This window comes from Neltuma alba, unplaced genomic scaffold, assembly GCF_004799145.2.
Source record: "Neltuma alba isolate B1F8T4 unplaced genomic scaffold, ASM479914v2 tig00002719_pilon, whole genome shotgun sequence".
NCBI lineage: Eukaryota > Viridiplantae > Streptophyta > Magnoliopsida > Fabales > Fabaceae > Neltuma > Neltuma alba.
In genome coordinates, this window is record NW_021632984.1 from 20,689 (window position 1) to 42,994 (window position 22,306).

The 22,306-nt window shown below is 37.7% G+C and overlaps 4 protein-coding genes across 4 annotated transcripts; 2 read left to right on the forward strand and 2 right to left on the reverse strand.

The window, feature by feature from the left end:
* Positions 1-746: 746 nt before the first annotated feature.
* LOC114735879 (uncharacterized) lies at positions 747-3,283 on the reverse strand. Its single transcript, XM_028923656.1, has 4 exons — positions 1,516-3,283; positions 1,227-1,431; positions 963-1,147; positions 747-877 (listed from the first exon to the last, which is right to left on the reverse strand). Exons 1-4 carry the CDS (start codon positions 3,281-3,283, stop codon positions 747-749), a joined length of 2,289 nt encoding a protein of 762 aa, XP_028779489.1.
* A 2,854-nt stretch (positions 3,284-6,137) lies between these two features.
* LOC114735905 (aquaporin PIP1-3) lies at positions 6,138-8,577 on the forward strand. Its single transcript, XM_028923688.1, has 4 exons — positions 6,138-6,543; positions 6,660-6,958; positions 7,990-8,130; positions 8,232-8,577. The coding sequence occupies exons 1-4, from the start codon at positions 6,222-6,224 to the stop codon at positions 8,325-8,327; spliced, it is 858 nt and encodes a 285-aa protein (XP_028779521.1). The 5' UTR covers positions 6,138-6,221; the 3' UTR covers positions 8,328-8,577.
* Positions 8,578-9,389: 812 nt separating this feature from the next.
* Positions 9,390-13,063, forward strand: LOC114735898 (short-chain dehydrogenase TIC 32, chloroplastic-like). The gene is made up of 8 exons (XM_028923676.1): positions 9,390-9,576; positions 10,203-10,434; positions 10,843-10,922; positions 11,040-11,193; positions 11,378-11,456; positions 12,367-12,451; positions 12,554-12,600; positions 12,736-13,063. The coding sequence occupies exons 1-8, from the start codon at positions 9,471-9,473 to the stop codon at positions 12,898-12,900; spliced, it is 948 nt and encodes a 315-aa protein (XP_028779509.1). The 5' UTR covers positions 9,390-9,470; the 3' UTR covers positions 12,901-13,063.
* A 5,496-nt stretch (positions 13,064-18,559) lies between these two features.
* On the reverse strand, positions 18,560-20,953 carry LOC114735869 (cytochrome P450 86A8-like). Its single transcript, XM_028923646.1, has one exon. It carries the CDS (start codon positions 20,525-20,527, stop codon positions 18,869-18,871), a length of 1,659 nt encoding a protein of 552 aa, XP_028779479.1. The 5' UTR covers positions 20,528-20,953; the 3' UTR covers positions 18,560-18,868.
* Between the last annotated feature and the right edge of the window lie 1,353 nt (positions 20,954-22,306).

Consider the following 22,306-nt stretch of genomic DNA (forward strand, 5'->3'; position numbering starts at 1 on the left):
AGGAGTAACCCATAAAGCAGGTAAGGGCGGTAATAAAAAGAGAGGGGTTAGAGGCTCCATGCTTGCATGTGAGTTTAGGCCGGGATTCCTAAGTGGGTCCCGCCAGGTGAGCTGTCCGGCACATTATCTGCTCCAAAGGGAGATTAGGGTCTTGCGGTGGTGAGGGTCTGGGGCCTTCTAAAGTAGGGCCCACTTCAGAATTCGGTAGAATTATAGGGATGTGGACTTAATCCGACGGCTGAGATAGCTCCATCTCATTCCCAACGGAATAAATGTGTGAGAGTGAAGTTGAGGATCTCCATACGGCATTTTAAAAATCCAGAGAACTCCAAAACTAAACTTCTTTTCAGCTGAGTTCTGTGGGTGACGAGATCGCGAAATAGGAGCGCAAAAAAAAAAAAAAAAAAACTGAGATAGTAAATTGATATATTCTGAAATTAAGAGATCAGGAATGTGTCTATCCAGCAACAGGGGGGGGGGGATCAAAGCGGTGTGTGCTTTTTTGCAAGGAACAAAAAACCGGACCGGGCATCAAACCGGTCGAGATAGTGGGTCAAGGGTTACTGGTCGAACCGAGGTTGAACCGGGGTCGGACCGGTCATATTAAAATAATATAATTAATTCATAATATTAAAATAAAACAAAATTCATAAATAATAATCACTAAAAAAAGATGAGAAGCTACAAAAGTAGTAGTTTAAATATTTAATAGTACCAAGCAAACATTAATGAAATGTATATCTTAACTAGGGAAAATCAAAATCATCACTAAGATCATTTGCATGGGCTGAGATGTCAACAGCTGGACAAGGAAAAGCAGGAGCAACAACATCATCTTGTAAAGGTGGAGGGTCAGCAATGTTCATATCTTCATCACCTATATAAGACAGTGACCAACATTAAAGATTATACAAATAACTATATATTGGTATAAGAATAGAGTCTTAATTAAATATATAAACCTTCATTAGCACTCTCAAGAGTTGTTGAATTGGCAGTGCCGTCATTGTTAAGGACGTTTTCCAATGTATCCACATCTCTATCATCAAACTCCGGAATGGGATCTTCTTCAGCCACCCAAAAATCCACCATATCAATGTTTTCATAGTCAATTGGATCATAACTTTTGCTATTCTTCAATGTACTCCTTTAATGACAAACAAAATATTAGATAAATATAAATCAATTAAAAAAAAACTAAAGTTATTCATTGTTTCCAAGATTACCTATGCTTCAATCGCAGATTATAATTGGTGAAAACCAAATCATTCAGTCTTTTATGTCCCAATCTGTTTCTTCTTTTCGTATGAATTCTTTCAAATAAGCTCCAATTCCTCTCACAACCAGAAGAAGCAGAAGTTTGACTAAGAATGCGCATTGCAACACGCTGCAATTCTGGAACTGAACAACCATAATATGTCCACCATTCATCTACATAATAAAATATATTTAGTATCCAATACTATATAGAATTAGTGAATAATCATGAATACAATAAATAATAATAATACTTACAGGGGTCTAGTTTTTGAGCAGCTTTTTGACATGAAGGCCTGCTAAAAGATTCCTTGCCTTCGCGATAAGTAGTCGCTTGTTTCATCACTAGGAAGCCATCAATATCTTCATCTGAGTAAGACTCAACCACATCAATCAAAGCCATCATTAACTTTGACTTGCTAGGACAATCTGGACCATATGTAATTGCAGGATTCAACAAATACGATGCCGCATGAAGATTGGTCTTCAGATGTCTATCCCATCGAGTTTGAATGATTCTTGTGTAAGGCTTATACAATTCCTTGTTCTTCTTAAACATCTCCTTAATTGCTATTTTTGCCCTTCTCATCCCCTCATAAACGTAAGGCAATGAAGGCTTCTCATCTGAGTCCACAATTCTCAATAATTTGATGAGAGGAGATACAATCTTCACAACTTGATAACAGTCATTCCAAAACCGGTTATCTAAAATGATTGCACTAAAATTTTTCCCTGCCTCAGTCTTTGATAATCTATGGTCCACAAAATGCTTATCAACAACCAGAGCCTGCAAGTCATTTTTATGCATATATATGCTGTGCAATGTAATAAATGTCGTAGCAAATCTTGTGGCACCAGGACGCACTATTTCTTTCCAACTCGGTCTCCTCCTCAACCATGATAAGAAAACCATATGATTATATGCAAAGATAGTTACCTTGGATGCCTTTGATGCAAGGTCTGACACATTTGGCATGCTGGAAAAGTCTTTTAATATAAGATTCAGACAATGAGCAGCACAAGGTGACCAATAAATATTTTTATACTTTTCTTTAATCAACCTGCCACATGCTACATAGTTAGCTGCATTGTCAGTTACTACATGGACAATATTCTTAGGACCAATCCACTCAATGACTTCACAGAATAGAGTAAATAGAGTTTTGGCATCTTTGACTAAATCTGAAGCATCAACAGACTTCACAAACACCATTCCGTGTGTAGAATACACTAAGAAATTTATCAAAGTACGTTGCCTCACATCGGTCCATCCATCAGCCATGAGTGTGCAGCCATTGTTTTTCCATTTAGCTCGATGGCTATCTATTAGTAACTGACATTCTTTTCTCCAATCACTCAGCAAATTGGTTTTGAAATCATAAGCACTAGGGGCTTTAAACCCAGGCCCAATTGAAGCAATACCATCTACAGCTTTTTGAAATAACGGGCAATCAAATGCTTTAAATGGAATGCAATTCACAATAGCCCACTCAGCAATCAACATTTTTACATTGTGTTTCGCTTCTTTGGTTGCCAATGCACTTTTAATACCCGGTTGAGAATCAGGGGTTGTGCGAGGAGCAAAATAATTATCCATACTCCCTATAGATTTTCTCTTTTTTGCACTACTCATGATAATTGGTGAATCAACATGAGTATCTTCAATTTCCTCTTCTATATTTTCAATGGCTTTTTTCTTTGAACACTCTTTCAAAGATTCTGCCATTCTATGACGTACATCATGCGAAACTTTTTTACAAGAAGATATTTGACCAGTGATACCAGCAAGGTGTTGCTTCATCCTATTTATCCCACCACCTCTATAACTATTACCACAAAAAAGGCAGGTGTATACATTTTGTGTCCCTTCTTTCTTATAAGCAACATGTGCCCATGCAGGATCAGTTTTTGCACGCAATGAAGAAATTGGTGTAGGAGGATTGGAAGTTTCAGTGTTGGGAGTGGAAGATTGAGTATTAGGAGTGACATTATCATTTCCAGAACTTTGATTATTTGAAATATCCATCACTGCTACCTCTTGAAAAGAAAACAAAATCCATATAAAATCAATTTAATTCAGAAATAGATGCATTCAGAAAAACATAATTCAACTTATTAGTGATTAGTTTTTCTGTTTTTGACACATTTGCACAGCGCCGGTTATACATAGTTCAACATATGCAATGACATTTCACTCTTATAATTCAACATATGCAATGACATTTCACTCTTATAAGACTTGGCTGAATAAAAATCAAACCACAGCGCCGGTTATACATAGTCTAAAATCAATAATCCAGCAAGACTCATTCAGATCTCATTTATATATAGTCTATAATCAGCAAGACTAATCAGCAAGACTCATTCAGGATCTCATTTATATATACTAGTCTATAATCAGCAAGACTAATCAGCAAGACTCATTCAGGATCTCATTTACCGCAAGACTAATCACAGTAAAACAGCAAAATTCATTCGATACAAAATTACAAACCAAAACGAAAATGCAAGAAAAGGAAATAGGATGCGTATGCCAGAATACCAGAAAATATTAGCTGAGAGCCTGAGACTTGAGAGGAACCGAGAACGACAGCAGCGGCAAGGAGACGAGGTCACGAGCAGCGGCAAAGTTCGATGCGTATGCAAGAGAGTAGAGACAGACGAATTAGGAAATAGGATCAGAAATTCAGGGGCTTAGGGGTTTAGAGCATAAACAGGAACGGGGGAGGCAGTATTGGAACTCATTCTTACCGTTTCAAGTTTAGGAGAGTGGTGAAGGCCAAGCAGGGCGAGCTCAGCTTGAGGGAGACTTGCGAGCTCAGACACTCTGACTTGCGAGCTCAGATGGTTGAGGGAGACCGGAGATCAGACTTGCGATGAGGTTGAGGGAGACCGGAGATCCGACTTGCGATGACTTTGCGATTTTGGAGCTCCGCCGAACAAGGAGGTGTGTCGAAGTCTCGGAGACCGTCGTGCCGTCAATGACTCTAGCGAGCAGGGATTTTGGAGGAGGTGATTTGGTTTTAAGGAGGGAGGCCGGAGGCGAGCTGCTGGCTGCTGCGACCTGGGACACTCGGGAGCTGATGAGAGGAAGAAAGAACCAGATTCAGGGGAAAAAAAAGGGGGAACTCGACGGCAAAGGAAGGAGAAACCGAGAAAGGAAGTCCGGTTTTTTTTTTTTAAGCTAAACGACGTCGTTTAGGTTATATCAGCAAAACAAAAAAGGGAACCGGGTAACCCGCCCAACCGGGTTTACCCGGTTCTGTACCGGTTATGACCGGTTCAACCGGTTCTTTACCGGTTCGAATGTCCCCCGGTTCAGCTGGTGAACCAGACCGGACTGCAGACCGGTTCACCGGTTTTCCGGTCGAACCGGCCGGTCCGGTCCGGTTTTTTTTTCATTGCTTTTTTGTGAATCCTTATCTCTTGCTGTTATGTTCATCACCGGCCAAACGAGTCATTCGCGTTTAGAAAATAAATGAAAGGAAAGTAGGTCCGCTATATCTTTGGGGGAATAAATTAAATACTTCATTTATTCAAAATACAACGGAATCCATGGTGTCTTTGGCCCAGCAAAATAATTATATGACCTTTTAGTGCTTTTGAGTAAAACCATACTACATAGTGAGTGACGGAAATTCAAAATGAGGGGATTATGGTTGAATAGTGAGTGACGGAAATTCAAAATAAGGGGATTATGGTTGAATTTGGGGGGCATTGCGGTAATGGACAACGTCTTCAGAGTGTGTAACGCGGCATAAGGCAAGGCAGAAGCTTGTGCAACGGCAAATAGGGTTTCATGAGCAATGCAGAAAACTCTAGGGCATGTGCCCCCCCCCAAGGGCTGTCTTGTCACTTTCCCAACGGTCGCCACCTAACGGCCATCTTTTGAAGGGCTTCTTCAAGCTGGCATTTACTTTTTGTTCACTAAATACACGCATGAATGGTTAAGATTCAGGAGTGAAAAAAATGATACTAGTATGTCCCTTTCAAGTATTGAAAGGAGTAAATTGTTCTAGAGACCACGTGTTTACTAGACATGTTTAGATGAAATCCGGGCTTGAGATGGTACAAGAGAAAATGTAACTTTATTGAGGTTCCTTCAACCACCAAACGGCTCCTAACAGCTAATCAAACGGTATAAAATTAACTTAAATCTGAAGACAAAATCATTTAAAGACAGAAGAGAATAACAAGGATGACACCCTGCGTCTTATACAAGAACAAAACAACGCAGACATCCCAACTACAGCCCACCAACATCCCCCCTTCCTCCTCTTTCCAGAAAAATCCTAATCCTTCCATTATAACTTTCTTCGCTCTCTAATTACCCGCTGTCATAAAATTAAGCCCCTTGATTAAAGCTGATTAAAGCATAAAAAGTTTGTCTTTTTCTTTTCTTTTTCTCCGGGGAAGGCATAATAAATGCGCAGTGAAACTACAGACTATTACTAATTACTAATGTGCATGCAAAAGGATGGCATGGCGTCTATTGTTAAAGGATCCAATGATGTCCTGTTAGGATTTTATATATATAAAAGACTTTACAATCATAATAGAAGCTGTATTTATAGTTTGTTCACTCTTTTCTACAGTATCGGCAGCGAAAAAAAAAAAGGAATTTTTAAGCAGATAGGCCAGTGTAAATTTTTTTTTTTCAGCATACTATTAATTACCGATACAAGCCCCTGTTCCATAATTTTAGAATTATTCAAATCAAATAGAAAATATTAGAATATACTCAAACGAGCGAAAAATCACTCAATACATGCATCTGTACTGGCACTGCGTGCCGCAGAAGTGACTGTGGTCCATTATTGTTATTTGGCAGGAAAAAGCACAGTGACCACTTCCACTATAAAACGCCTCAAATCATCCTATTCATCTGTATCCACTGAAACTTGCTTTGAGAGCTGGGTGAAAGGAAGAAGCTTATTCTGGGGAGAGAGCTTGAGCGAGCAACCATGGACACGAAGGAAGATGTGAGGGTCGGAGCAAACAAATTCTCAGAGAGGCAGCCGTTGGGCACGTCTGCTCAGACCGACAAGGACTATAAGGAGCCACCACCGGCACCCTTGTTCGAGCCAGGTGAGCTCAAGTCATGGTCTTTCTACAGAGCCGGTATCGCAGAGTTCGTCGCCACCTTCTTGTTCCTCTACATCACCATCTTGACTGTCATGGGTGTCAAGAGGTCACCAAAGTGTGCCTCTGTTGGCATCCAAGGAATTGCCTGGGCCTTTGGTGGTATGATTTTCGCTCTTGTCTACTGTACTGCTGGAATCTCAGGTAACACCTTCCCTCTTTTTTTCCTTCCAGCTTCAAATCTGTTGGGTTAGGTTAGTTAAATTCTAGTTTTGGAAGTTCAGATCTGAGTAAACGTTGGTTTGGTTTGGTTAAAACAGGTGGACACATCAACCCAGCAGTGACCTTTGGTCTGTTCTTGGCAAGGAAGCTGTCCCTCACAAGAGCACTGTTCTACATGGTGATGCAGTGTCTTGGAGCCATATGTGGTGCTGGTGTTGTGAAGGGTTTTGAGGGTAATGCTCGGTATGAGATGTTTAGTGGAGGGGCAAATATGGTAAACCATGGATACACTAAGGGCGATGCTCTTGGAGCTGAGATTGTTGGCACCTTCATCCTTGTCTACACAGTGTTTTCTGCCACTGATGCTAAGAGAAACGCTAGAGACTCTCACGTCCCTGTATGTATTCTTGCCTATCGTACATCTACTTGTTTCATTTTCTTCAATATTTTCACTGTTCCAGTTGTGTTGCTGCATTTAAGTGCTAAAGCTCTAGGGTTGTTAGTCCTCGATAATTTGTACGAATGAGTTACCTACAAAAGAAAGTCCTTTATCGTAATTTGAATAGATTAGGGGTAGTTACCAAGTTACATAATTGATAAATAATCTGTTAGTTCTCTAGTTCAACTGGTTTAACTCTGTTCAGTTATCTTCTACAACGGAATATTTTAACAAGATAGTGGATTTTCTGGAAATTTTGTTTTGGCCAACGGATTTTCTGGCTGTGCTTGCTTAGGGTGTGTTTGGATGAAATCAAACCGTGGTTTGGAAAAGTGATTTTGGAGAATAGATTTTGAGGAAAATAGATTCTGTGAAGAATAGATTTTATAAAAAAGTGATTTTGAGAAGTGAGAGTGTTTGGATAGTTGTTATCAGAAACACTTTTTATATATACAAATTATTAAAAAAAAGACATAAGTTAATATGATAATTACAGAAAAAATATATTTTATGATATATTTTAATTTGAAGGAATAAAATTGTTAATAATATGTTTTTTACCAACATAATTAATAATACATAAGATAATATAATTAATAAATAATTAATGTGTATATATATTTATAAAATATAAGATTAAATATATTTATAAAAAAATATGTTTATAAAAAAAATAACAAGATACATATCATATAGGCCCTCACACTCTCTCTTTTTTCTCCAAAAGCAAAAAAATTTTGCTTTTTCCAAAACCATGGTTTTGGAGTCAAAACCATGGTTTTGACCCAAAATCATAGTTTTGGTTTTTGGAGGGGGTGTTTGGGTGATTTATTCCCCAAACCATGGTTTAGGGTGTCACCCAAACACACCCTTAATTGTAAAACTCAAAACCAAAGCTGGCAACTATGAGCTGTATTGGAACGCTTGTGATGTTTTATGAGCAGGACTTAACCTATGTTGTTGTTGGGTGTTCTGTGGTGTATTTGTAGCTTTTGGCTCCTCTTCCCATCGGATTTGCTGTGTTCTTGGTGCACTTGGCAACCATTCCCATCACAGGAACAAGTATAAACCCAGCAAGGAGTTTGGGTGCTGCTATCATCTACAACAGGGACGCTGCATGGAATGATCATGTAATGTTCTCCTCTTTCTGAATCTTTATCATTAACCAAGTTGTTTGCTTGATTCCTTTTGCCTAAAACTAAATTCCATGTCCCCATATATTTGCGTGCAGTGGATATTCTGGGTTGGACCTTTCACTGGAGCTTTCCTTGCTGCTGTATATCACCAGATAGTCATCCGAGCCATTCCTTTCAAGTCTAGGGCTTGAGACCCTCATCATCTTTGCTCTGCTTCTTTTCGTATTACTTGGACATCCTTAATTTTTGTTCTTGTGTCTGTCTGTGTGTGTGTAAATTATGAGTGATGACCTCTTCCTTTGTGTGTCAAACTTTGAATGTAGAATTCTTTAATATGTCTATTTTTTGCTTTTTTCTATCCATGATTCCTCTTTAGTTCCTCAATGCAAACCATCCTTCTGAACTGATAATAATAGCTAGTGAAATGAACAGTGATTTTGGTAAAGATGAGCCACCTATGTGAAGCATGACAGACGGGAAATACTTGAAGGAAACATGGCTATCGGCTTTGGACCAATGCCAGATTAAGAAATTTAATGCCTGAATTCAGCAGTCTGTACCACGAAAACGTTTCACCGATTCCTAATACTAGTTCCGGTCTTTATTATAAGAACTAGTTGATTAATTTGAGGAGATTAAAGAAAGAAGTTAAGTTATTTATTTGTAATAAATAAGGGTTTTTTTTTAAATATCCTTCCTAATTAAGTATATTAATTAGAATTTAAAAAAATATGAAAAACAGTTTTATATTTAGAATTAAAATAAAAATTAAATGAAGATAGTTTTAAACACTAACATTGATGTTTTCGAAGAACGTTGAATTGAATGCTAATTGATATAATGAGAAACCGCCCCAAGAGGGGATATTTATATTGTTTATTGTGGACCTCAAACAAATCGAAATTGGCATTCCACCGATAAACTTCTCCCCGAGGTTAATGCTGAAGTGATTTACTGGCAGAAAAAAAAAAGTTCATAAATTGGCATTCCATGAAGATCTTAGCTTTTATAATGTTTCTGGGCCAAAAAGTTTGTGGACCACAAACAATTGAAAATTGGCATTTCACCGATTAACTTCTCCCCGAGGTTAACGCTGAAGTGATGTACTGGCAGAAAAAAAAAAGTTTATAAACTGGCATTCCATGGAGACCCTAATTTTTATAATATTTCTGGGCAAAAAAGCTGACCCACATAAGGCCAAAGTACGCTTTTGTCCCTGGCAAAATAGTGAGATATAAATGGTGACGAAAATGATGCGATGAGTCTGCTCTGCTCTGCTCCTGGACTGCACTTGGAGGGCGTGATCGTGTTCTTTGCGAACCAAGAAAAAAAAAATGTGGATGTTTGGTTGCAGGGGACCATCTGGATTCTCAGCCACTTCCACTGCGGAGCAAGTTACTGAAGGAATCGATGGAAACGGTCTCACTGCCATCGTCACAGGTTTTCTTCTCTATTTTCTTATTCCACCTTGTGATTGGCTACTGTACACAAATAAGATCGCTTTACTATGAAGATCAGTGATTAGCGATGGCTGGATATTTTTTCCCTCTCGACCAAACCAAACACTTGTAGTAAAGAAGATTAGCTCATGAATTAATAAAACCGGAGAATCTTTATTTGTTTGATGTGGATTTCCCCTTTTCTGACTCTGGTCAGTGTTCCGGGCCGAACTTATTTCTGATGGTGCGGATACTCTCATCGAAGGGTCTGTACTTCTGAAGTCATAATCTAACAGTGCTGGATAATGTCTTGAATACTTTTATATGTGGACAGGATTGGGAGGGAGATGATAAGAGCTCGATATTTAGACTATATAGAGCTGCTCTCTGATCATCGAACATGTTGAGGTTATGGTTGATTGGCAATAAGGACCAAACTTTTTTAACTAAAAACAAAATTGAAAAGAAAATCTTTTTTTCCTGTCATATGTTACTAAGCCTGTCTAGTCAAAATGCAATTCAACATTGTATAATATACCACACAACTTTTAATGACTTGGATGGTATCTGAAAATGGAATATGTACCCACCATCTTCCCTCAGTACTCACATTTAGTTGAGTTTCAGGGGCATCCAATGGTCTTGGTCTTGAAACGACCCGAGTTCTAGCATTGCGTGGCGTCCATGTGGTTATGGCAGTAAGGAATGTGGACTCTGGTATGAGCGTCAAAAACAAAATGCTCGAGGAAATGCCTTCTGCCAAAATTGATGTCATGAAGTTAGATCTTAGCTCAATGGCGTCAGTAAGGAAATTCGCTGCAGATTACAATTCCTCTAGTCTGCGTCTTAATATCCTAATGTAAGCTGTTTAGAAATATCTGGTTTGCCTCTTAATCTCCTGATGTATGAACGTTTAGCAATAGTGGTTTTGAGCCTCTAAATTGCAGCTCTTTTTGTTAATTCTAGCTCTCTTTATATTCTCTTGATCTATGCATGTGTATCCAAGTGGTTAATTTCTATTGATTGATATCTTCTGATTAGTGAATGCTCCATGTTTGTAAGAAATAGTTTATTGATTTACCACCCTTTTGCTTCCTGCGTTGCCTTCGGAAACTCGTTATGAAATTTGCTAATGCAGTCTTCCACTCTTCTTGCAACACTTCACTTTGTTTGGGATACTAAAGGAATATGATTAAGAATATTGCATAGAGAGAAACTCCCGTCTTTGTTGATGTTGAAAGAGTTGAAATGAATTTTTCGGCTGAAGTAATAATGCAGGAATCATGGCTGCCCCCTTCACACTTTCTGAAGACAACATTGAGTTGCAGTTTGCAACCAATCATGTAGGTAATGAACTAGGATATCATATGTTCTCCTCACCTTATCTTTGAACGATTCATATCGATTATATTTACTTCCTATGATGTACAATTAGGAATTTTAAGGATTAATGCTATTTTGCAGGTCATTTTCTCTTAACAAACCTTTTATTGGAAACTATGAAGAAAACTGTGCACGAATGCAAGCGGGAGGGAAGAATAGTTATCGTATCATCGAAGGCACACAGATTTGCATATAAAGAGGGAATTTGTTTTGATAAGATCAATGATGAATCAGGGTATGCTCTAGCTAAATAAATTTTTGCTTTCCCCCCTCTTTCCATCTGCTACTAAACTCATGCTATAGAGGTGCTTTCTTGATGTTACCATTTGATATATATATATATATATATATGTATGTATGTATGTATGTATGATTCTCAAAATGGAATGCTTCCGCTTTGTCTGTTTGATTATTTACAGATACAACAGTTATCTTGCTTATGGACAATCAAAGCTTGCTAATATTTTGCATGCAAAAGAGCTTTCAAGACGCTTGAAGGTATTCTACTTGTAAATGGTCATAATTATTTTTTTTCCTATTTCATGTGTTTTTAACTTAATATCTTCGGTAGACATAGCTATAGCAACTTATTAAATAAATTGCTGTCAGATTAATTATTTTGATTCTACTTGTAAATGGTCATAATTAATTTTTGATTTCATGTGTTTTTAACATAATATCATGAGTAGACATAGCTATACCAACTCATTAAACAAATTGCTGTCAAATTATATCAATATTTCTTAATCTTTCTGAGCTTCACATGGTTTTACTGATGTTTATATTACTTAAGAAAATGATATTTGAGGGTCTTTTATAAAATTGACCGTCAATGGCCTTAAAGACTAAAGTATATTCTAAGAATCATAAAAATTTATTACTGTTACTTCTCACAGTTAAAATTCATGCTTTCTGAAATTACATACCAGTCTTCTAGATGTTATAAGTATGTTTTTGGATGTTTCACTATTCCTATAGATGACGTTGGGAAGACCAGATCGTAACTTTAGCAAGCATGATTAATAGCTTTATAAAATATCAGTGATAACTTACTGCTATAGTCTCGGGGGGTGATTTTGTTTTTTAAGGTTCTCTCAGCTGTTAATTTCATAAGCTTTAAGTGTCATTTTTCTTATATTTCACTGATTTATTAGCTAAGATAACCTTCACATTGCAGTTGATTGCAAAGATAATATGCCATTATTATTTTAGGACATTTTCCCTCCTCCTTGTAGAAATTAGAAGCATAATTTCCATGCTGCCCATGTTGTTAAACACTATCTTTAGACCCTGTGTCTGTGCATGCTCTGCATTTGGAGAGGTCTTCCATTCCTCTGGCATTCATCTGTTGACTGACTGGTTGAATTGGATGTATAATTTTTTATTTTGTTGTTTTTTTGTTTGTCAGGAAGAAGAAGTGGAAATAACTGTTAACTCCCTTCATCCAGGGACGATTGTAACAAATATTCTTCGGTATCATGGTTACTTTAATGGTATCCTTTATTCTATTAATCTGATGCCAATATGTGCATTAAAGTATTCTTACTTCTCGATTTTTGTTCTATAATAATGCATCTATTACTCGGACTGTGCAGCCGTTGCTGGCGCAGTGGGGAAGTTCTTCCTTAAAAATGTGCAGCAGGTAAGTTGTAACATTCATGAGCATAGCAGGGGTAGTGTGTGGAGGTGACATTGATGCCTTTTGCTGCCGATGATGTGGTTTTTCTGTCATTTAAATTCTTAATATTTCATATTGAATCCTGTGGGGTGTTTTTAGGGAGCTGCAACTCAATGTTACGTGGCATTGCATCCACAAGTCAAGGGAGTATCTGGTGAATACTTTATGGATAGCAACAAGGCAAAACCAAGCTCTCTGGCTACAGATTCAGAATTGGCCAGAAAACTCTGGGAATTCAGTTTGAGCCTGACAGATCCAAAGTAGTCGTAAAGAAAAAGAATCAGGAGGATGTAATGTGATGTAATATAGTGTAATCGGGGGTGAGAAAACTATATCCGACTGTTTCTAGGTGAGAAAACTTTGTAGAACATGACAAGTTTCTGGCCATTAGAAATTTCAACGTGTGGTGTTGTTCCTATGACCCAAATAGCTTCAGTATCTCGTATTGTTCCTCCGCAAGCATCGTGCTGCTGTATGTCCACAGAAGCATCCACATCAATTCCCAGACATCACTCCGGTGATGGCATCCATTTTAAGCGCTCCCTTTGGAGCTGGATTGAACATCCTGTTGTTGAAGTCCTTATTTGCTGTATCCTCCAGAAGCTTGAACAGGCATGCACTTTTCAGCCCGCCAATACTGCTTCCTCCATGTCCAGCGTTGTACTTTGCTACATCCAGCCTCATGCCTTGAATCCCAGTTCATCCAATCCTGCAAATTTCCAGAGAAAAATAGCCAGATTTCTCTAGCATTCGTGCAACCACGGAACACACACTGTTTTCCTCACTCTCATCCCCAAAAGGGCATATAGAACTCATGCTCAGCCATCTACAAAACTTTGACATCGGGAGACGTGTTGAGGGAGATGCTGATCCAGAAAACACAGGAGATAGTGATCCCTTATCCGAGGCAATATGATAAGATGTCTCCTAGATCCTCCCAATCCGTTGTTCCACTTGTTTTCAGAAGTGCCTTTTAACTTGCACTGCGTCGTATAAACAATGCTTTCCTTGTTTTCTTTCCTCTTCTCTTTGGGGGAAGACTTCCACACCAAGATGGCATGCCTATGAGGAGGAGGGAGAAGAAAAGAAATTAGAAGTAGAGGAAATTGAAGCAAACTGTGTGTAAATTCACGTTTGGCATTAACCAACTACCACATGGACAGCAAAGGACCAGAAATATAATACAGAGAATTCATTCCGTAGCAGCATCTCGTTCTCCATTATATAGTACTACTCTACGGCATATACCAGAACAGAGCTGTGTGTGGTAACACCATTAGAGCCTGTAAAAAAAATTTCAATGTTAAGATGGTATAATTTGGCTGTATTAGTCACTCTAAATCTAATAACGTAATCGGCGGAAGCACGAGAAGAAATAAACTTTTAAAGCACGAAATGATTGAACCGAGAGGCGCGCTAAGAAGCATTCCAGATAATCACTTGCCGGAGCTTGAAAAGATCAAAGACGGCATGCTACCATCAGAATAGTAGTGCGAGGGACAGTAATGCGTTTGATAAACTGACAGTATTAAATTCACTGCAAGCACCGAAGAAGAAAACCAGGAAACTGTAAAATTATTCGCTGGAATGTACTTTCAGCTTCAAATCTTCCACGTTTGGCGGGAGATGCAGAATTTCGAAGCGTGTCAATTCCCTGGAGTCCGGAGGCACCGCGACGAGAAGCCGAAAAGTCGTTAAATGATTCCACGTTTTAATTCAACTACACGCCCCAGGACAAGGCGTTAATTAAATTGTTTCTGACTTGTGATCAAGCAAAATAGAAGACCCAACTCAATATCAGGCCCAAAAAAAGAAGACTCAACTCAATAAGGAGGAAGGACCATGATATATTCAGGGCCAAAGTAAATCAAAGGCAAGAAAGATGATGTATGATAGCCTTGTCGATTTTTACGAAATAAATAAATGACGTCAAAGGGAATATCTAAATAAATTAATAGAGATAAGGTGAGCATGTTTGAGATTGAGATGATATTAAAAAGGCTGAAAAGCTTGAAACTCTGACTGGGAAGTGGGAAAAAAAAAGTTGTGACTTGTTCAACAAAACGATGTTTGAGATGGTGACAGAAATAAACAGGTTTTTGGCCAAATGGAATTAGTGTGGATCCCTAAAAAAAAAGAAAGAGAGATGGGAAATAGGGGGGGACAAAAGGAATTCTCCCTTAAAAAAGGGTCGTTTCCTCGGATATTTATCTTTGCTTTGTTGGGTCAAATGGGCTTTGGTATGGGAAGTAATATTGGGCTTCAAAAGGCCCAACAACATTTCAAGACATCAAGGGCCCCAAATATAACTCGTGGTCAGGGGGAAAAAATAAGAACTTAATGACTTCAACACTTTTAAAAAGTGTTTTCATACAAGTAAAAATAAAAATTATTTCACATATTTATATATTATATCAAAAAATCACTTTTAAAATCATGGTTAGGTTTTTACTCAAATCCTCTCTTAATTTAAAGGGAAAAACCTAATATTCCGGCTACTAATTAATGGAATGTTTTAATTTGTGTTGAGGAATTGATCAATCACAGAAAAATAACAGCAAAAGGAAGATGAGAGACATTAAAATAAAGATGTGAATTGCTGGTAAAAAAATAAATAAATAAATAAATAAAGATGTGAATTTGATTGAGGCAAACGCTGGTGGGCTATCTTCTTCCTCAATGGTTGCCGTGTATCGCCCCTCCATTGGAGGGCACTGGCTTTATGACTTGTGAGTGAAAGGCTTCACTTTAGTCATTGTCATGACGTCACCAGAGATGACAGTGTCATTGTTTCATTCAAACCCAACCACCCAGCATTTATTAAAATCTCACAAATAATTGTGAAACTGATTCATTTTTTCAAAAAAATATTTAATCATTTTTTATTAATATTTGAATTGTTTGATTTTGTAGGAATATGCGTGTTATTATAAGTAATGTCGTCAATGAATCTTTATGAGCCGCATTTGTCGTTCTTTGGCAAATCCAATCGCGCCAAATCGGTGGCAAAAATATTGTTTGTCAGTTTAGCTTTATATAATATTTATTTTGATTCCTTAATTTTATAAAGTGTTTTTTTTTTTTTGTAAGTCTAATGCCGTTGAAAAAATGCTGGTGTTGAAATATTGATAAGATATTTTCAAATGCTTACATATTTTGTTTAATTTTTAAAATAAAACTTGTTATAAAAAAATTATCATTTTTAGGCTCCCCGAATTGTACATGTATGTGATGTCTTGTAATTAAGATAGGAATATTCTTTTGATCCTTAATATAAGACATATTTAACTAATTTGATTAGATTAAGAAAGTTAGGTAAGTTAGTTAATTATAAAAAATATAACATCTTTCTTAATATCGTGTCTCCATCTTCTATTTGATTATGGTTGAGGGAGTATTCATGGGATAATTTAAAAAAAATTAATAAATATAAAAAACAGGTCTTGTTATATTTAAGAACAAAATCAACTCAATAATTAAGTCATATATTAAATACCAGAGGAGTAATATTTAAAACAAATACAAGTAATTGAAAATTTAAGATTTGGTTGAAATAATTTGATACGATACTATGATGTTCAGTTTATATAAAAATAAGTTAGATAAATTTTAATAATAAACATTGAAGATCTCTATTCTATGATATGTGAATACAATTCATCCATAAACATGATTTTTGGGGTCATTTTTTTTGTTGATACGTGCAATTCTATTCAAGATACTATCGAGTATTAAATGTGAATACTTTTTTTAACAGAAATTTGAATATTAATTTATTGCTACATTGTGAGAAACTAACACCTTCTGTTTTGAGGCCAAACTAACTCAACCCGTTCTGTTTTTGGGCCAAGTTAACTCAACTTTTAATAGTTTCTTAAATCAAATCGAAAGCTGGCTAATTTACTAATCACTTCACTGGGGGAAGCTACAATTAGAGTCAAGTTAGGTGTTTGCTCGTTGAGTATTTGTGGTGGATTTTAATTAATTAATAGGTCCACCTAATTAATCTCGACGGGACCAATTTTGGACTGCACATTAGGGTTTTCGCTTTTAGACAATTCTTTGGGATCTTTTTTAACAAAATCCCAAATTAATTCGTGTAATTAATTGCCTTATTTTTGTAATTAATTTGGGGCCTTTTTCTTTTGTATTTTTCCGGTAAAAATGTTTGATGACTCAAAAGCTAACTTATTTGTGGGGCAAGCTAGCTAGTTATTAGACTTTGGAGAATAGCTTCTGGATGAAATTAAACCATGATTTGGATGAAGCCAAGTCATAGTTTGGAGAATAGATTTTGGGAAGAATATATTTTGTGAAGAATAGATCTTGTGAAAAAGTGATTCTGAGAAGTGAGTGTTTGGATAGTTATTATCAGAAGTTTTTTTTTATGTGCAAATTACTAAAAAGAGCATAAGTTAATATGATAATTATATAAAAAATAGATCTTATAATATATTTTAATTTGAAGGAATAAAACGTTAATAATATATTTTTACCAATATAATTAATAATATATAAGATAATGTAATTAATAAATAATTAATATGTGTATATATATTTATAAAATATAAGATTAAATATGTTTTTAAAAAATAAAAAAAAATTTCAAGGTCAAAAAACAAAAAAATTAGGAAGAAGAAAGAAAGAGAAATGTAAAGACATGAAGATAGCTCCTTGCTTTCGCTGACAATGTCCATACTCATTCAAAAAGTGAAATTTTTTTGCCTATGACAAAACCATGGTTTCAAAAAATTAAGGGGTGTTTGGATATCTTTGGAGGCAAATCTTGGTTTGAGCTCCAAAAGTTTTTTTTCAAGGTTTGCCAAACACCCCCTTAGTGTTTATATAAAAAAAAAAATCGTAATATATTAATTAATCTTAGGTCAACCATTAACATCCCCCATTTGTATTGCTGGTTCAACAAAAAAAAAAGAAGCACATTCCCCATTTGTTTTGCGCACATGACCATGCACTGCCCGTGCACCTCAAATTACCAACACGCTACACTACGTAGTCAATTTAATTAAATATTATATGCCATTATTATATAAAAGTTAGCTTGGATTGAATTTAGTTTTAAATATAATATCTTAATCTATTATTTCTTATTTATTATTTTTTAAAAATTATATCTAAAGTTTGCATAGTTTCAATGCAAATGATTTTAGAAGATATTTTAAGAAGGCTGGTATACCATCTCTGATCCAAGATCTTATTTGTTGTTTATAAATAAGGTTTTATAATTAGAATCAGATGTAGTATATTTTTAACAAATAGCTTATTTAATTAATTTTCTTAATATATTTAAATTAATCAATGTAGATTTTATATTAAGCAGCACAATATTGATCCTCGACTTGATTCAATTATCACAAGTTACCAAAAAGCAGTTTCATTGGAACTGAAATTGTAAATTAAACGTACACACTCCAGCCACATTAAGCAGTCAGAAAACAAGAACCAACATAGTAAGAAGCACGTTGAAAAATGTAAAGTTCACTTACTTTATACAGATATTCTGATTAAAACTCCTCTGATTTTTAATATAAGACATATTTAACTAATTTGATTAGATTAAGAAAATTAGGTAAGTTAATTAATTATAAAAAATGTAAACATGTTTCTTAAAACACTATAATCATCTTTCTTAATACATTATCTCCTTTTTTTACTTGATTATAGTTGAAATATCTATACGGGTAATTTAGAGAAAATAAATAAATATAAGAAATAGGTCTTATATTTAGAACAAAAACCAACTAATAATTGAGTCTTATATTAAAGACCAGAGGAATATTATTTTTTGTCTTAATTATAAGACCTCGTTTATAGGATATTTTATAAGTGTGTGCATACACACACGTATATGTGTATATATACATATGCAAGCATGCTATTTATTTATTTTCTTTCTTTCATGGAGTGAGAGCAAGAGATTAGAGTGATCATAATTCATAACAAAACCGCTGGCCTACTGATTCCAGAGACCCAAATCAGGATCAAGGATATATATGTGTGCGTGCGCGTGCGTGCGTGTATTTATTGGCATGGATTACAAAACCACGTACTTTTCAAATTAAGTATAATATAATTAATCAGCACAATTAATTACTTAATAAAATATTTTAGTATGCATGAGTAGTATGCACCCTGTTCTTAAGCCTAATTAATTATATGTATAAATATACGTATTTGTTCATTACTTCACAGCCACATGATGCCAAAACACTCTTCAAGCAGCGGGAGGCAGCGCCTCAATTCCGACGTCCGCGCCGTTACCGGCCGTCATGAATGCTTCTCTGCCGCAGGAGGCGGCGTCCTTGCATGCTTTGTCCAGTATAGGTCCTAACTCTCTTGGGTGTACGTTCACCTTCAGCCCGTACTTCATGAACAACGTCAGCGACATCTTCTGCTCCACGCGGTGTCCCGGCGCCACGGAGAGGCGGTGGCGCAACAGCACAGACGCTGCGATAGACTTCATTTGCAGGTATGCCAGGTCTTTCCCCAAACAAATTCTTGGGCCAGCATTAAATGCGACAAACTTGTACGAGTCGTTTAGCTCGATCTTCTTCCCATCGGCGGATAACCACCTCTCCGGCTTAAACTCCAGGCAGTCCTCTCCCCATATGGATTTCATCCTTCCAATTGAATAGATGGAGTATGTCACGGACGAACCTGCCGGAACGAAGGTACCGCTCGGCAATACGTCGTCTTTAACCGCTTGCTTTGAGTCCTCCGGTACCGATGGGTAGAGTCTAAGCGTCTCCGACAGCGCTGCTTTCAGGTACACCAATCGGTCAACCTCCTCGAACACGAGCGGGTCGTCCATCCATTTCGACACGTCACTGCCACGAGTCTCCATCAGGACGGTGCAGAGTTCCACGAGGATCTTCTCTTCCACTTTTGGGTTCTGGGTGCACAGCCAGAAGAACCAGCTCAGCGCGACGGATGACGTGTCTCTGCCGGCGAGGATGAAGTTGAGGGCCACGTGTTGCAGGAATTGGTCCGAGTAGGATTCCTTCTTCTTCATGAACCTCGAGAGCAGGTCGTCGTGAGGGACGGTGGTCCCATTCTCACCATTCTGCTTACTTGTTAACTCGAGCTTCCTCGTGTTGATGATTCCGGACAAGTACTGATCAATGTGTTTGAGGCTTTGGGCCATGGTCACTTCCATACCTAGCCGGAGCCACTTCTTGGATTTCCAGATCGCCTCCGGCAAAATAAAGCGCTTCAGGGTGGCTTCCGTGGCTCGGTCAAAGGCCAGGGCGAAGCCGTTCTCAGGAAGACCGGGAGAGAGAGTTTGCGGATCCTTGCCGAAAGCCAAGCCACAAATGTTATCGAAAGTCATGCGAAGCAAAAGGTCTTGAAGATCGACCGGCTTCTGGTTCTGCTGCGCCGTGTCGAGGATGGGGCAAAACCGGTACTTAATGGCTCGGCTCACCCAGCGCGCCATGGCCTGGCGCAGAGTTCTAGTGGTGAATTCCAGAGCGGCGGTCTTGCGCTGGAACAGCCATGTGTCGCCGTCGGAATTGAAGATGCCATCGCCGAGCAAATCGTGAAACACAGATTGCCAAGTCGGTCCTTTAGGATAATTATCGAAGCGGAGCTTGAGGATGTGCTCCACGTTCCTGGGATCAGACGTGACGGTCACGAGGCCCTGCTTCCTGGCGATGAAGGGAAAAGCGCAGATACAGGTCTGGTAAGTTCCGCCACAGGCGCGGAGATTGTCTGCGATCCACTCATGCATGCGATTGGTGTGCTGGATGAGGCCGGGAAGGCTCCCCAATAGAGGCCAAACACGTGGACCATTCAGGGATCTGGATAAGAATCTGAACCATAATAAATAAGCAGCTACGGCGGATAGGATCATTAAAGCTGTGGACGCATCCATGTGATCCGACGCAAGAATCACCCGCAATAATACCACCCTCCCCTGTATTCAACGCAAGAAACAGAGCAAAGGGTTTGAGAAGAAAATGTGTATGAGAGGGAGAAGGAAGACGAAGGATAAAAGGGAATGAGGTGGAGAAGAAGAAGAGGAAGATGTGGCTATAGTACTATGAGAAAAAGAGGAGGGCGTGTGACCTGTGAGTGAGAGAAAAGGTCAGTGATTTATAGAAGGACATGGGAACAGGGAGAGGGACGTTTAATAAGGAGTATGAATTACTAGTTGAAAGTCTCTCATTTTCTTTTCTTTATTTGGATCAGCACAGCCAATTAAAGGCATTATTCATTAATGCCCACCAAGGTCGTTGGGGGTGTATTAAGGCGGAACGAAATCCTCCATCAAGCAGACCCAGTGTGATGTTTCTTACGGCTTGAAGAAAAGCAAAAGAAAAAAAAAAAAACCCAGCAGTTAATGATGCAGCACATGCAATATTTAATTCAAAGAAATTATTTTGAATCTGTGGGAAAACGAAATTCAAACTCAACCAGGAAGTGAAAAAATTGCAGCTCCAAATCCACACTATGGTTCTTCTGCAATCAATGAAGACGCAAGATTAGTTGAAGGAAAGTAGGTGTAAATGAGATTGTTTTTGCGTAAGGATGACAAGCGTATTACTCGTTATGTTATGAGAATAATACGTGCCCACGAAGCTAGCCATGGCCAAGTCAATAGTTTTGTTTGCTCCTTTCTTTTCCGTCTCGTATTAAAGACTCGGTGCCTCCCCTGATTTGACCTGAAATTTAGTGACCCCCACCCATGGATCCACAATTATTTTGCTTTTGGCCTTGGAGTACCAGCTTTGGCGGCGTCGTTTTGTCCTTCGCCCTCCTATATTAATCACTGCCACCCACACATCAGCACTTGTCATTGTATTCCTCCTGCCCTAAATGTAACACCCTTATAGTATAAGGGTCTTACATTTAGGATCGGAGGAGTATCTTTACCAGAGATATATACCCACGCACAACAACATTAATTGGACAGAACAAGCACTTATGCAGCACGCCGATGTCAGAGCCTAATTCTCATTCGTCCAACTTGAAGTATTTTTCAGTCATTTTTGGCTTTGCTGTCTTTAAGTAAATTATTGCGCTTTTCACTTTAATCTAAAGTCATACAGAAATGACCCGGCGGTCGCATTGATAACTACTGAAGTGTACCCTTACGGGAGGTGCACAGAACTGACACAGGAGGGAGAATTATTGAAGCAAAGTCGGTCAAAAAAAAAAAAAAGAAAGGAAAGGAAAAGCCAATAGCTAGAACAAATAGTGACTGATGTGTTTGGGGTGAAGTAGAACGCGCATTGTGTACCCAGCCAGCTAAAATACCCCACAATGATCTCGTATCATTTGGCAATTCCCAGTAACACTTTAAAAAAAGTGTTTTTATATAGGTCTTTGACAAAAATTTTTTTACATAATTACTTTGAATTTCATAAAATCATTTTTGAAAAGTTAATCAGTGTTTGGAAATGTTCAAAAGTTTTTCTAAACAAGACAAACTCCTCTACATATTTACTTTGTAAATTATAAAAACACTTTTAAAATTATAATTTAATTTCCATCTAAACAGCCTTTAAATTCATGCTTGTTCCATCTAGAAATCATCACTTGTTTCTGAAAAGAAATGAATGGCCGTTTCGAGTGGGTCGCTTGTTTTGATTTGATTTCCTGAGTCGCATTTGAGAGGAAAAGGGAATAACTGGAGATTGGTTCTTTTGCT